At 45.3% G+C, this 16,374-nt stretch overlaps 1 protein-coding gene across 1 annotated transcript in view; it reads left to right on the forward strand.

The window, feature by feature from the left end:
- LOC142074995 (unconventional myosin-Vb-like) overlaps window positions 1-16,374 on the forward strand; it is a 116,011-nt gene that overhangs the window by 2,837 nt on the left and 96,800 nt on the right. The window contains exons 3-4 of the mRNA XM_075135989.1: window positions 1,056-1,227; window positions 3,496-3,640. Coding sequence (XP_074992090.1) covers window positions 1,056-1,227; window positions 3,496-3,640 — 317 coding nt within the window. The remainder of the gene's footprint in view (window positions 1-1,055; window positions 1,228-3,495; window positions 3,641-16,374) is intronic.

Raw genomic sequence — 16,374 nt, forward strand, 5'->3', positions numbered from 1 at the left:
TGGATTTTGCGGTTTCTGGCTGTACTCTGTATGCAAGAGTACTCCTTCTGAATGAAGAGCTGTTTTTTAAATACCACAAGGGATCCCTGGTGTGTTTGCCATTAAGATGTGAGACTGAGTGCAAACTCTTGAAAATTGGCATTGGCAATGTGGAATTGGAGTATAAAACAAGCCTGAAGTTGTCAGATCTGCTGTGTGAGCCTGTCCTTGTGCACTTGGGTTGACTTTTATGGTGCTGTTTGCGATCCAGTGCCAATGCAATGGTTGCGGTTCCCTTCTGATTGCAAACTGGGATTCCTCCTTTCTGCTGGGAGCTGAGCATCAGGACCCCTTCCTGAGACACCCTGTGGGAAGTGACATCACAGGCAACTATTCCCCTCCCCCCGGTTAAGGAAAAAAAAATACACTTTTTCTTTAGTTGGTGGCTCTGCTGTTCATTTGGGGATGAGCCAAAAATAGTTAGCATATGGGCAGCCGTATGTTTCAACGGCGTAACCTGGCTCTTCAGATATTGAAGCAGCAGGGACTCTGTGCTTCTCCATGTCCTTCTCTGCCTGAAAGGGTATAAGGTTTTGAGTATAAAAGTAACTTGAATTAAAAATGAGTTGAGAAATCGCTCTGATGGGAAGAATATGGTCTAGTTTGAAATGAGGCTGCTATTCAAGGAGCATGAAGATGCTTAGATCAGATGAATCTGTGGTTTTCTGTATGGTACCTGTGACTGCTCAGAGCTGGCTGAAGGCTATTTGCCCCAAGGCTGGCCTGAAAAAAACTCAGGTATGCTCAGGTTGGTGCTTGTGGACTATCTGTGTCCCTCAGGACCATCTGTTGGCCAGCGCAAAGCCATTTACCAGGGGGATGTCCTGTCTCCTGGCAGTGTGGGAAAGCAGGATGATCCAGGTCCCTATAGCATTCAGCATAAAGGGGCTTTTATTCCGGTTAGAGCAGGAGGTGCAAGTATTGACTGTATCAAGCTGAAGTTATCCTTGGGTTATAAGACATTAAAGGAGCTGTTGGTTTTTGTATTCTCACATTCCTCATGTGCATCTCTTCAGCTCTACGAATATCCTATTGACCTCCAAGGAAATGAGCTGCCTTTCCTGCGCAATCCGGATATCCTGGTGGGAGAGAATGACCTGACAGCCCTGAGCTACCTGCATGAGCCCGCGGTCCTCCACAACCTCAAAGTCAGGTTCCTCGAGTCCAACCACATCTACACGTACTGTGGTGAGTGTCCAGGCCACACGTTCAGCTCCTGAAAAGGAATGGGTTAGAGCATAGTCCACATAGAAACCCCTGGAGACCACAAGCCAGAGGCTGTGGCGTGAGGAAGGTCCGGGGGCTGTGAATTTGGGGCGGGTGGGAGACACGAGTATGTGCCAACAAGCTTTAGGTTGCAAAATTGGAGGTGGTTTTTGAGGGTTGGTGCACTGTGAACTTCCTGAGCTCATGGTCCATGCATGTAGCTCTTGGTGGGAACGTCTTGTCAGATGAGTTTGAGGCCAACTTTGCATGTGCTTGGTGGTCTGTGGGGAGAAAAGTAGGACCTAGCAAACCTTTGGGGAACAGCAGTGTACCAGAAAGATGTGATTCAACTGAGAAATGTTCGTAGCGGGTTTTCCTCCTGAAAGACTGCCAAAAAAACTTGCTGCACGCTTGTTTCCTTCCTTTTCTTGATAACTTTGGGTGTCATCGAACTCTTAAATTCAAAGCAGAAGGAGGGCAGATGTGAACTTGTCTTTGTCATTCCCGGGAAGGGTGGCCTGCCAAAACCATTCAAGACAGCAGTTACCTGTGAATGGATAGCAACAAACTGCAACCTAAAAACAAAGGAAGAAGGCAATTCAGCCATTTTTATTCAGTTACATTGGAGAATATTGAATGTTGGACCCTCTTGCTGGCACTCAAGATGACCTCGCTAGCAGTGATGCAGACTAACGATTCTCGAAGTGTTGAGTTGCAAGATTACAGTGAAACGCATGGGATTATTTGTGAGGCAGGGTTAAGGCTGGTATGTACAGCTATGATTAAGTGTTGCAACTTTTGCTGAGGAAATGCTTGTCAGGAGGGGACTTTTCTTTAGAGTAATGCCCTTAAAATACGTGGCCTCAGTGGCTGGTAATAGTGGTGACTTTCCTCTAAATATTTAATGCTTGGTAATGTTAGACTATTGGCATAACTTGCAGCCTTTTGCAGCTGCATGTGTGCTCCCGATCAGATGCAAGCTTGCTTTCATCCAAAATCAGTGAGTTTTCATTAGTGCAGCTTCTTGTGAGGGTTTATAATAAACTTGAGCACGACATCGTGCTAATGAAGATGCATGGGTTTAGGCTTGGCTGTTTGGGCTTAGCAAGCGTAGGTCTAGCTACAAACGCTGTGTGGGTGCAACGTACCCTGTGCTCTAGTTACAAGGTAGTTTAGGAGGGGAGAAAAGGGCTTATCTGGCAGCCAGTGCTGAGGCAACTACTGCCCTTCAGCTCAGTGTGTGTCGTGGCTGCAGGCATGTTTTTGGTCACTAAGGGAAAGAGATGTGTGACCCTAACAGAGCCAAGATGCAAACGGATAGGAGAGGGCGCGATGAGGTGAAGGTGTTGGGTTAATATCCTGCGGAGGCAGGTAATGTGACTTAGTTGACCTTTGCCTTTCGTTATGGCTTAAGTCACCGTATCCTGGTGTTTGCAGGCTGAGAGTTCCTGTGCTTTGCTGTAATTTGAGCGTGCCTGAGCCCTGAATTGGCAGGGCTGGGAGCAGAGCACCCGCTCCCGCCAGCCACGTGCTCTCTGAGCTCCTTACGATAACAATTTAAACCTGCAAAACCTGAAGGTACTTCGGAGGTGGAACTTGTCAGTGCTTCAGTTTTCCGGGGTGCAGACCAACTCCCTTGAGCACACGTGAGCACCACACGTGGCTTTGCCTCTCATTAATTCCTGGGCTCACAGCCTCCTCTGGGCAGGCACGGTGTTCCTAGAGCTGGAGAGGAAAGAGACATTAAAGCTTTAATGCAGGCTCTGGCATTCCTTTCCTGTGATTTATGCATTTCATTTTGATTTGAGTACATTCTTTGTTAGAGCTTTTACTTGGAATTTAAGCCAGGGGAAAATCCAGGATATTTGTTTGGGTCTAGCTAGAGCTTTGGTTGCATAGGAATTACTTTTCTGGAGTGATGGCTCAGGCAGTGTTTAGCTCTTATTCTCGCTCCTCCTGCAAAGTCTGGCTTCACACAATGAAGATAATTATATTTTTGCTCTTCTCACCAGTTCCGTATGCCTCCTCTGTAGCTGTACGGGAGCTTATTGCCTTGCTATCAAAATATAGCACTTTGGAGGAGATCCTGAGATAAGAATTAGGAGTCCTTCCCCGTTCCCTTCTCATCCTTTTTTTTTTTTCCTCCAAGCATTGTATTTAAAAAAATTGATCGAAACAACTAATGCAAGCCCTGAAAAGCCTGTTATTAACTCTGCTTGGTTTGTAATATATCTATTTATCTGTTCTAAGGTATTGTACTTGTTGCCATTAATCCATATGAGCAGCTGCCAATCTACGAACAAGATGTCATCTACGCGTACAGTGGCCAAAACATGGGGGATATGGATCCTCACATCTTTGCGGTGGCAGAGGAAGCCTATAAGCAGATGGCCAGGTGAGTGGGCGCTCAGTCAACAGGGTTGGATCAAAAGCGGGCAAATATCCAATTAAATATTGCAAGTATGCAATTAAAGTCAAGTCATGGAAAAGAGTGTGAAAATTCCAGTTTTTCATCTCTGCTGACAACACGGTGTCTTCTATCATGCCTTGATATCCCTGAGTTGGTATGGTATCTCCCCATCATGGTGGCCATCTTCACCCACGGGTGCTGTAGCTCTGTCCCTCTTCTGCGAGATGCAGCAGCCTCCCTTGCATGGTGCAGAACTGCTTCACACTGAAATCTCTTTGAGGTCAGGTATTTCTAATTAATTCTGCTTACTGGTTTGACCCCATTATCGGCTGCTGAGACTGCCGGGCAGGCTGGGCTAATGGGGATCTCTGTGGTCCCCAGGAACTCATGGGTTCGGTGCAACTGTGATTCAGATGGGGATCTTTCTGCTGCTGCTGCTTGGATGAGTTTCCTGGAAGAAATTCAAAACACTCTGTAAATGTCATGTTTAATAGCTTGGAGGAAACGGCATTTCAGATAATTTGGTGAGATAATCAGACTAAGCGCAGAAGCTACTGTTGGTCCTCTTCGTTGAGACACGGTGATTTTGAGTTAGGAGGTAACTCTGGTGAATATCTGGAGATATTTGTGGGTCCTTCAAAGCGGTGTCTTCACCAGATGAATGTGGTGTGAGTTTTACTTTATTTCTGTGTTTGTTGCGTTGCTGAGGACAGATGCAGGATTTTGTTCTTATCAAATAAGCCATGATCTAAAGGAGAATTTGAGAGGAAGCTGAAAGTTGTTGCACTGGGGATCATTTTATTATAGTTGTCTGGACTCGCACAGTGTGTTTAGATTTGCGTGTGGATGAGCTGTGATTTTTATACAGCCCTGGCTTTTAATAGCAAGAGTAAGCACTGAATCATTTACCAAGGGTTTCGGCCTGTTTTCTGCTGCGTCTTGGCTGTAAGTGGTGAGTTAGGATGCCTTTCTAATCAAAGATGAGCCAGAGTTCAATCCAGAAGTGCATCTGGAGGAGCACTGCCATGGGTGGAGATCAGATGGGTTGTACCCGAGCTGACTCTAACCTGCAGTTCAGACCTCCTGCAAGTTCTTGTGCTTTGGGCAAAACCGCTTTGGGAAGAATTTAGAAATTTGGGGAGCTGTCTAGAGAAAGAGGAAGGCTTAGGGCTGTGTCCTTGTTACATGAATCCAGGCTGAGCAGCAAGCTGCATGGTTTTTTGTAGAAGATGTCAGGGTTTGCTGACCAACGTGGACAGGATGCATGGATTTTCCTGCGCATGTGGCTAAAATATAAGGCAACTGCTTGCTTTTCTGCTGAAGTCTGTGCTAGGGAAGACTTGGTGGTTTCCCACATCCCTGTGTATTTTGTAGGCAGTGGCCTAACTGACAGCTGTAGTCGGAGATGCTCCTCCTTATCAGACTAAATCTACTTTTGACAGCTACCTATAATTGATAACTGCTGTCTCTGGATGGCTAGGAGTGCTCTGTTTGCAAGGGGACATGGAAATAACCACCTTCAAAGCTCTTAAACAAGATGCTGTTCAGCGCTGCTCTGGTGCTTTCTGTCTTGGGCTGGTATTACGGTAATTGCAGGCTTGGGTACACAAGAGGGATTCAAATGGGGCTGAGAGGAGATTGTAATGTGGATTATAGGAATCTGCCTGTGCCTTAAAATGTAGCACACTAGATTTTAAATCTGAAAGCTTCTGGGTGGATGTTGTGTTCTCCGTAGTTTGATCCAGGCTTTTCCTTCTGCAGTGCTGCAAGGAGAGTGGAGCTGCTTCTTGAGCTGGGAGCGTGGATGGTGTGTCTCATGGGTGATGGATGTAGTGCGTTGGACAGGACTTTTTTTTGCCTTTTTGTTTTTCTTTTTAGTGAATTACTGCTTCTGCCAGATGCCTCCTATCTGAAGCTCTGCTTTAGGCAATGGAGGCGCATGTGAGCATGGTGGGACACAGGTACCTGGGCAGCTCAGCCATCAGGGTGGAGGTCTGTGAGCGTGTTAAACCTAAACTGATGCAAAACCATCACTTGTTTTGCAGTGTCTTCGCTTTTAAACAATTGCCTTATGTCTGGTGCGTCCTATAGACCAGGAATAAAATTCAAACTTGCAATCTCAGAAGGTCAAACTTGCAACGTGACTGAGAGCAGGAAACCAATCTCTGGCTAGCCTTCTGGGTTTCTTTCTTTATTGATCTATATAAGTGAGTGCTTGTGTATGTATATGCATATATAGGCTTACATATTTTTTAAAAAAAGGAATTGTTCTTTCTAAAAACAAATTAAATGAAAATCACATCATAGAGAAGTGAGAAGAATAATGCAGATGTGCATTTTGTTTTAATTTCTCTGGTTTTCTTTCAATGAGAGTGTCCTCGATGTGAGTAAGAAAATCAAACAGGTAAAACAAGCTTTCTCTTGGAAACAGCTTGGCAACAGCTGATGTTATTTGCAACATCACTGAGCAAAAAGGTGCTGAGTAAATAACTTGCTGGAACCACCGAGCAGTCATTGCTGCGTGAGTTTGTCCGGTGTTTGGTGGAGTGTCATCTCCGCATTTTGCCATGAGCAGCTTCTTCATTTTCGTACTTTTATATATGTCCATGGGATAATATTAATGCAGTTTGTATGGCAGAGCGGAACTTGATTAGCTGACTCTCATTAAACTGCTTCCTTGAGATCAGACACTGCACTGGAGTAATTAAACCCTTCAAAAAAAAAGCATTGCTGAAATGGTGCTTGAGACATTTTTGGGGCCACAGGCAAATAGTGCAAACTTGGAGCGAGTGTGTGAGTGGGCTGATGGTGCCAGCTTCTCCCTTGCCTGTGGGATTTCAAGTTGCAGCGGTCCTCCAAGGGCAAACTTTTCATCCTTTTCTTGAAGACCTGGATAAGGAATGCTGCAAGGTGTGTCATGGTTTTGTAGGACAAACAGAGCAAGGAACATAATCAGGAGCCATGAAGTCACCTTGAATAGCTCTTTTCCAGTGCAGGAGAGAGAGAGATGTATATGTATAAATATACACACATATATAATATATATTATATAAAATATATAATATTACATAATGTATGTAATAAATAAATAAATATATATAGATATAGATATATATATAGTTTAATCTTATTAGTGGCCCAGAGCACACTGGGGGAAGATGCAGTGGAGGTGCCTGAATGGGATTGAGTGGATGGCAAGGAAAAAGGGCACAAAATCTAAGATTCTCTGTTAAATTAGAAAAATTGGAGGCAATTAGACTTTTAATTCTCTGGGCTTCTAGTATACCACTGCCATATAGAGGCAGGGTGCTGGGGCAGAACTTAGACATTTGCTGGTGTACAGGTGTTAGTGAAGAAGTCCTGTGCTTTCTTGCCTGCCCATGAGATGGGACTGGAGGCATCTTCACAGGTGGCTGTAAAGCTCTGCTGGATCCTGTGTCTAGTGTTGCCCTGTCATCAGGAAATGCTAATTTAAAAGGGGAAAAAAAAGGCGGGGGGGGACGGAGAGAAGGAAAAAAAGCTGTGGGTGGGCTGGGCAAGGGTCTGCAGAGGGTATATGACACCATCTGATCCTTTTTTTTGGAACAAAATATTTCACAAAGCATCTGAACACTTATCATGATGAGGGCATGTGTTAAAACTCCCCTTTAAATGAAAGCTTCTTCCGAAGAAGATGCTTTGCAGCATGTAAAACAGCTTAAAAAAGGCAAGTGATTAAAATTCATATGTGACAGCCTCTAATTTTTCCGGTGACCAGCTCTTTAGAAACTCCTTGCATATCCAGTGTGAAACTAAGCGCGCTCGGTTCATTGAAACAATATTGTTTGAGGCAAAATACGCAGCATGGAGTTAATTTGCTCCAAGTGCTGCTACCGGAGGCGGTGGAGTCAAGTGTTGGGTTGGTGGAAGGATGGATCGTTTAGTGATTGCTAATAGCTGAGGCTTCATGGTTCAAAGCAATTTGTGCTTTGGGACACATATTATCTGCAGGGCAACGCAACCAGCAATGCAACCATCTCCTCCTCTGGTCTTGCTCTCCACCCTCCTGATACTACCTGGTGAGGTGCATTGGATGTTGGTGCCTTTCACACCTTTGGGTGCTGCAGAAGGCTTTTGCACTCCTGAAAGCGCAGTAAAAGCTTTGAGGGAACATCCAGGATCCCTCAGAGAGCCAGCATAGCTACCGGTACTGATTGCTTCTTGCTTTTCTTAGAGGAACAAAAGATCCCTTGTGTGCCCAAATCCCGGCGGTGGCTCTAATTTCCTTGTGTGTCATCGCTTTGGGCAGAAGCCTGGAGTCTGGCAAAAATTCCCCTTGAAACTTTATTTCTGCTGAAGTCAGCCTGACTAGCAGCTTTCCACGCAGGAGCAGGGGTTGTTTCTCGCTACTCGCCCCGACCCACGTTCCTCTCGATGAATATGACCCATCAGTTGTTGCCAGCTCCGTGGAGGTGACCGAAGTTTGCACGGTGACAGCTTCCCCTTCCCAGCCTTTAAGGGCTTTAGTTAAAGGTTAGATGTTCCCCTTTGTGTCTGCAGCTCCATTTTTCTTCTCCCCAGCTATCCTCGGCCAGCTCGGCTTGACGGTGTGGTCACTGTGTTTTATCCAGATGCTGAGCTGAGTCTATTAGGAAAATTACTGTGGTGTGCTATAGTAGTGAATATATTTGTGTGACTTTTCTATCTTTGGCCCCTATATCTTCCTTTTGTGCTGTTGGGTTCGCTCTGGGCAAGGCCAGGACTTGCTAGTCCAAGTAAGGTTTCTTAACTTAAGGAACTTAAATTTCTTTTAGGCATTCTTAAATGCCTTTTTTATTAAAAAAAAAAAATCATGCATTATACTTAATAAAATGCAAAATCGAACAGCACTAGGTGATAGAGGTATGTGGTGTGAATAGCATTGCTGTGGGCAAGGGGGCAGGAGAATGGGCCCTCCAAAGGTTGTCAAACGTCTTTCAAAAATGGAGGACAAGTAGCAAGGTGGTTTGTACTCAAATCATAAATCAAGTGGCGAAAGCATCGTAAACGCCTTGCTGTATATTCTGTGTGTTTTCCAGTTAGCACATCTGGATCTTGCCACAATAGCAACATTATATCACATATGTGGACCTCTTAATTAGCATGACATGTCACCTAATAACCACAAAATAAGTGCAATGTTCAAATCTTACAGTGAAAAAGATCTCGGGTAATGAAAGACTTGCCAAAGCCTCCCAAGAAGTGTGTAGACTGGGTGAAGTGCCATGCTCTTTATTTGTGTGTGCACCCATTGGGCTGATGCTTTCATAGATGCATGATGTCTGCAAAGCTGTTGCATGTGGTCAGACAAAAATATCTTGATTGGATGCATGTATAACTCTGCTAAATTGGAAATGCAGAACATTTTAACGTTCTCCTGCCAGGAGCATGAAAGCGCTCTGCAGACCTTAACTGATCCTTGCAACGTCAGTGCAAAAACAAGTGTTCTGGTGACCTGTTGATTAGACTGGAGTTTCCTCCTTCCCAGTGTGAGGATCTCCTACCAGTGGCGTTGATAGTTCTTGCAGAAGAAACAAAATAAGAAATGCAGGAGTGATTTAGTGGATGAGTTCAGCTTCAGTGTATCTGGGCTGCTGGTCTCGCCTGCAGCTCGGTGGGTACCCGATAACCCCTGGTGTCTGCAATTCAAACCAGGGTCAGCATCTACTGTGTGATTCCTAAATGATAAGTTATATAGAAATAGCATGTCTTCCCTTTTCAGCCCTGCTGCTGGCATGCTGTTTCTGGCACTAAATGCTCGAGCACCTGGACTGCAGACGGGTAACTCTATTTAGCAGTGGCTTTTCATTTTTGTTGGAAGTTGGTGCACCCAAGCCTTGCATTGCATTGTCAAAAGCGTACGTCAAAGTGTAAGAATCCCTGCTTGCCTACACCAACAGGCAACATGGATGATCTGTGTGTTGCAGAGATACAGGTGCTGGGGGGGTTGTGCATGCCCACGACCACTCTCTTTTCTGCTGTGGGGTGCAATGCTGGAGCTGGAAGAGAGCAGAAATTGCAGCATCGACCCTGCCCATCACCTAATAGAGGCGGGGAGGGGTATGGGCACAGTGGGGGATGTCTGTTAATAGCACTTCAAATTTCAAGCTTTACAAGAGGATTTAAAACCATACAATGAGAGAGTGGGTAGGAGTTAAAAGAGAGATTAACCCCTGACAGAGATGCGAGAGGAATCAGACTGGCACAATAAATAAGGCTGAATGCTGTGTTATATTAAAGGCAGGGAAGGGTTTAGGTCTCCTGGTGAATGAGGCTGGGTCGGGGGTTTGCAGCGAGCTGCGGGGCTGATCTGTGCTGCAGCTCAGCAGGACTTTGCAGCAGGTACCATCTCAAAACTAAAGCTCCAGTCTAAAAAAAAGGGTCAGAAGAAAAAACACTCAATAGCCTTGAATTTAGGAAGGGGAGAAACGAAGAGGGATCTCTTCTATTTAGAGTTAAAAGTGGGATAGGGAGGAGGGAAGAGCTATCCCATAAACATGCTGGTGCTGGTGTTAGACCTCAGGGTTTGCTAAATCAGCTGGATGCAACTTCTCCAGAGGTGACATAAAGAAAAAAAAAAATGGGAGAGACTCCAGGTAATGTTTCCCAAGGACTGGAGGAGAGACCCTCCAGTCTTACTTGCCCTGCTATGGGAGAGGACAGAGATGCTCTGAGGATAAGTGGCCAACTAAATGATTCTTTTTTTCTTCTTTTTGGCAATTTGGAATGAGAAGGATGCTATTTGCTAGCAGCTTTAATCGTAAATGAGACATCCCTTACAGAAAAACCATAAATACTCATAATGGGACAGCACTGGCATGGGAGAGCTTAAGGTACAGAAAGGTCAGTGCCTGACTAAGAGTAATGACTGTGTGTGTGAAATACCACTGACTTGGAAGGAGTCGTAATAGGCTATATCAGACACGTAATTACTGCTGCGATGCAGGAGTACTGTTCGAGCTCTGAGGTGTGAAAGCTGTAACACCAAATATCATTAAACATTCAAAACAGTGTTTACGAGCATCATAATTACATCGGAGCACAAAGACTTGTGATTTCCACCTCCCAGTCACTGCTTGCCATCCCACATGCTCACTGAAGTTCTGGAGATGGAGAACTCGGAGTGCATGCCCAAAAGTCAATGGTCCCATTGATTTCTGAAAATCTTTTTCTGGGATTTTCCTAATGTATATCAATTGTAATTAATTAGATGGTAGTGTAGAAGTTTTACAAACATCGGTGGCTCATGATGGTCAAGGTGATGAAGGACCTTCTTTCTGGGACTGCCGTGGGGTGGAAGAACATCTGATTTGTCCTCCTGCTCCCTGCTGGGGTAGCATCATGCAAGCTTGGGGAGCAGAAAGCTGGCGTGATTCTTGTCCCTATGTGTTCCTTTTTGGGAAGACGCAGTACGAAGCCTCCTCCGTCTGCAGGGCTGCAGTGCTCTACCAGGGCTGGCTGCTGCTTGCGGGTGGCTTGGGTTGGAGCCAGGGATGCTCTGTAGTACGACTCCAGGCAGCAAAGAGCATCAGGGTGCCAGAGAGCTAATAAAATTTGCCGGGTGCGTGTTTTGCTCTCGTTAGAAACAGCGCACAAAAGAATTGCTGACCTTGTTTTAGCGTGGCCGCGGAGCTCGTGTTCTTCCCCAATGGGGTATGCAAAGCATAAATTCCTGGGAGAAGGTCATCCTTCTAGCCTGCCCTCAGGAATTGGTGGAAAGACTGGAAACGGCTCAGCATTTTGCAGAAACTTTGAGTACGCAGGATTTTCTTTGCTATTGAAGGGGCATTTCCAGCCGGCTGCACAAAGCAGTCCGGGGAGAAAGTACCTTAATGAGCTGGGACCAGTGGGACTCCCACCGCTCTCGCAGGAGGAGTAAATGGTTTGCTGGAGCGTCACATAAAAGTGCTCTGACCTCTGCAAAGACATCTTAATTTGCACTGTGGTGTTTGATCTCAGCGTAAGAAACATCAGATTGATACGCGTGTTAAATAGTGTCGAGCAGAGGGAAGGTAACGCTTTGTGCTGCTGGTGACCGCTGCAGAAGATAAGGTTAATTTGCACGTTACCTGTTCTTTGAGCATCGTGCTGCATGCTCATCCTTTCCCGTTCAAGACCAAACTGGTATTTTCAGGCTTTTTCCCAGGAACTGAGAGATTCAAGCCCATATTTTCTCTTTGGCTTCTTGCTAAAACCCAGGTGTGTGTGAGAAAATCGGCTCCGAAGGTGCGCTGGATGGACCCCGGAGGGTACATTATCCCTGATGCATCTTCTCAAGTAAGACCCTGGATGGTCTGTGCATGATCTAACATCCCCCAGGGACACTCGCAGCAGCTGAGTGATGTTACACCAGGCTTTGGCATTGCTGAAATGGGATATTGCCGTTTTCTTTCTCTAGTTTGTTGCATTAAGGTGCAACGTTATCTTTAGAGTTGCGATGGTACCAGGATGGGGAAAGGCTACAGCAGCTCTGGGGTGGTTCTGGCCAAAATGTATTTTGGAGCTGTTGTCTGGCCCATGTGGGTGTAGGTTGATGGTGAAAAAATACATTCTCCTTCCCTATCAGTATAAGCTGCTGTATAAAAAGAGTTCTCTACCTCCAAAAAAAAAAAAAAAGAAGAAGAAAAAATTGTATAGGGTAATCCATGCTATTTATGAAAGATACAGTGTAAAAAAGACCTAGATGAATATCTAGCACTTGAAAAAAAGGCCTTATGTTGCTGCTGGCTTCAGCAGCTGCGGCATAAAACATGTGTTTGCAGCAGGTGTTTGATAATGCAAACAGAAAGCATGCCCTTAAACACTCTTGTTCAGCCAGATGCTAAATAATATCTTCTTGGGTTTCTCTGAGGGAAAAGTCTGACTACCCCAAAGTTGTGTTTTCATATTTGTGTTGACCGATGATGCCAGGCGTGGTATTCTAAAAACCCAAATTAAAGCCAACAGGTAAAACATGCTGCTGCTGCTCTCAGCAGTGATGGTGCTCTAAATTCCAGTTATCCCACTGAAATGGGAACGATTCCTGGCTTCGGAGGCCCTTTCAGAGGCGGCTCTTCTCCACGTTATAACGCTGCAACACACTGATTTTTATCTTCACAGTGTGCAACTTCTGTTTATTCATTTGAAGGCAGAGTTAGATGGTCTCAGTTTTTCATTGCTGTCATTAGCACTTGAGGGGATGCAATCCAATGGTAATTAAATTATTGCATTTTTATATATTGCTAACAATGCAATGTAATAGCTACGCTCATTTTTAGCCTGCGCAGCGCTGTCAATACAGAAGCGTATTAGGGCCTGTTGTGGGTCAGGGCTTTATGGGTGTTCTCGCTGTGGTCAGGCTAAATTCAAACTACAGTACTTGAAGCATTTTTAATCTTCAGATTGCTTTATGAACACTAATCCTCCGAGCATCCTGAAAGAAGTAGGTTAAATATGATTTCCATGGTGGAAATGCAGAGAGACTCATTGACTTGTTCCACGACACAGAGAATTAGCGTCGGATCGGGGATTACTGCTGGAGTGACCCCTGATAATTATTCACGATGTCTGGCTCTGCCTTTGTTTGCTTCGGATATTTTTCCTTCTCAGAGGAGCCATGTTTCTAGTGCAACTGGTTTTGCTCTCACTGTGGAGATCAAGATGAAGTTGTGCAGTGGTTTGCTTAAGCTGCTGGTGCCAGTGATGGTTTTCTGGAGAGATGACTATGAAAACAAGTCCTGTAAGTTCTAGGTCCTTTCTCGTGGCTTTAGATTACTGCTTTAAAGAAAGCTGATTTTGGAAAAATTGTGACTGTATCTTAGATCTGGCGAACATTTGGGGTATATTTGTTTTCAAATATTCCTGCTTTCAAGCAGTGAAGGCTAAGCATCTTGGATGTACACGTGTGCACTGAGATGTCCCCTATCTCTTCTTGACACACAGAGGGGTGGTTGGAACCGTCACTGTCCTTGGGTTCAACCCCTTTGCTATTGCCATGGCTTTACCATCCCCTTTCCTGCAGCCGGGAGTTTGCGGGGATGTTCAGCCCTGACTTAACCAGGTAAATTGATGGGGAATCGTATATTACAGTGACGTTCATAGGCTGAGAACTGCATATGGAAACACTGAGCAGTGTCTCACCTCTGATTGCTCTGACGCAACCAAAATGGGTGCAGCTCTCAGTACAGTTGGAGAGCTGTGTCAGCCTGGGTGGGCTTGAAGTTTGGACATTTCTATACACCTTTCTCAGGCTTTGGGGGCACTCCGAGGGTAGCAGTATTCTCTGCATTGCTGCAGGTGAAGGACTGACTGCTTAAACAAGCAGGGAAATCAGTTTCCTTGATGCAAAGGCTGGTAATTAGCAGCTAGTCCTAATCAGCGCATGTTTGAAGTGCCCTTTCTCTTCGTAGATGAGTGACTTTTTTTTGCCTCGGGCAGCACCTTTAGATGTTGCCTTAATAAAAAGTCTGGTATCTACTAGACTTTCGGACTAGATATGAGGAAGAAATGTTTTACGCTGAGGGTGGTGAAACACTGGCACAGGTTGCCCAGAGAGGTGGTAGATGCCCCATCCCTGGAAACATTCAAGGTCAGGTTGGATGGGGCTCTGAGAAACCTGGTCTAGTTGAAGATGTCCCTGCTCCTTGAAGGGGGGTTGGACTAGATGACCTTCAAAGGTCCCTTCCAACCCAAACCGTTCTGTGATTCTATGATATTTTTCACGTTTTGTGAGAACTCCAGTGACTGCCTTACTCGTTTTGCTGGGCTGGATGCCTTGCCCATCTCTTGCTGTGTGTGTGGCCAAGGGTGAGAGTCTTGATGAGTATTGCTCATAACATGGCAGTGACTGCAAAAAAAGAGATGTGTTACTCACCTGCATAGCAGCTTATAAACAGGTATTGCTGCTTGAAGAGGGTGCATTGAAATAGCAAAGTGAAGCAAAACACTCGGATTGCACAGACAGACGGCAGTCCATGGGCTGTATCAGATGCCACCGACACTTGCAGCACCTCAACTTTGGAGGTGCTGTTGCCCCTTGCATTGAAGAAATAATCCTGGACTTTCTTCTGGTTGGACTTCTGTGCCTTGATGGTTTTGTAAGCGTCTCTGATGGATGGAGGTTGTAGCTGAGATCATGGTATTAGTTTTCCAGGCTGTGGGTCATCTTGGAAAGCTGCTCTAAGCGAAGAAACAAAAGTACTGCAGACCCACGGGGGTGAAGGTTGGGGAGTTGCACCTCTAAGTGCCTTATACCTAGTTTTGAGCTGTAGCAGTGGCATGTGGTGGGAACAGGATCTTCGGCCATCGTTGAAGCCTAATCCCCGTTGCATGCCCTGCGTTGCTGGACGAGCGTGAGCGTGTTCTGTGCTGGCACGTGTGCATCGCGTGAGCTGTTTGCCATGGGGGGAGGAGCACTGATGCACATCGTAGCAGCTTAACAAGCCATGGTGGCAGGCCCGAAGTCCACATAAGCCCCGGGAGGAGATGTGACAGCATTGCCATGCTGCAGCAGAGCCAGTATTCTCCCATAACATTTTATTTTATCCAGGCTTTATTTCCATAATAATTTTCTTCTGTGCTGATGCTGCCAAAATTGACTGTATTTCAAGCAGCCGTGCTGCATACTGCACCTGCACAATGGCCAAACATTATAGTATTTTTTATTCCATGCTGAATACAAACAAGTCCTGCCTGGTTTTAACCATTTTTGCTCACTGAGCAGCCTGTTTGCTACCAGCCGCTCCATGGGGTTCATCTATCTTTCCCTGCTGGCACCAGCAGTTGGTTAACTTGTACACCAAAGAAGGGAAGGTCTCTGTAGCCTTTATTCCTGAAGGCTTTTATTCCTGAAGTTGGAAAAGAAATGTCTGAACGTGCATTTTCCACCAAAAAAACAACAACAGAAAAGATACATTACTGCAAGTGCAGGAGCTTGAGTGGCCTTGCTGTCTTGCTTGGAAGCCAGCAGCTTTCTTTTTTATTTTGTTTTATTAATATAATACAACTCCAGAAGTTTTCTTGTGCCATGGAGAACCCACCTGGCCCGTTTCATGTAGCAGCACGTCAGCTGTTAGGGCAAATCCTTGAGAAACACTGGAAAAATGTGACCTGGCAGAGCGGCTGCAATAGCAATAAATGGTGTTGGCTGTGGTTTTTATCACTAGGTTCAATGTTTTTTTGAGAATGATGGTACTTTTAAAAACACAAGCTAGAGGGATGGAAAAACCACTTGGGATGCGACGTAAATGGCAGTTTGTGATGGGACCTGAAGCCGGCGGAGACTGTGGGGCTGGGGAGCTCCTTGGATGGGCTCCCCGGTGGGTTGGTCTCTGCTTCCTCCAGCCAGGCACACCCCAAGTGTGGAGAAGTTATGAAAGATGTCAAAATTGGTAATGAGAGGTCTTAATTATGAATCTTAGATAGAAAAAAACCAGGTTACAAAATATTACCTTGTAGGAATGCTGACTGGATGCCAAGTAATACATAATTCCTTTTTTTTTGAGCTTTATTGGCTTCATTCAGCTGAAGAGTCTCTCCCAGACTGGTGTAGTTTTCATCTTCTGGCTTAAAGGAAAAAAAGGGGGGAGGGGGGAATGTTTCCTGAAATGTGCAGGGCAGTAGCTGTCACGCTGAAAAAGGTAAGAGGCAATAATTCTCAAGTAACTTTTACACGAGTGCAGCTCTAAGCCAAGCCACCTTTGTATTTGCAGAGCTCTTTTTGC

The sequence above is a fragment of the Calonectris borealis genome, chromosome W, assembly GCF_964195595.1.
Source record: "Calonectris borealis chromosome W, bCalBor7.hap1.2, whole genome shotgun sequence".
NCBI classification, from domain to species: domain Eukaryota; kingdom Metazoa; phylum Chordata; class Aves; order Procellariiformes; family Procellariidae; genus Calonectris; species Calonectris borealis.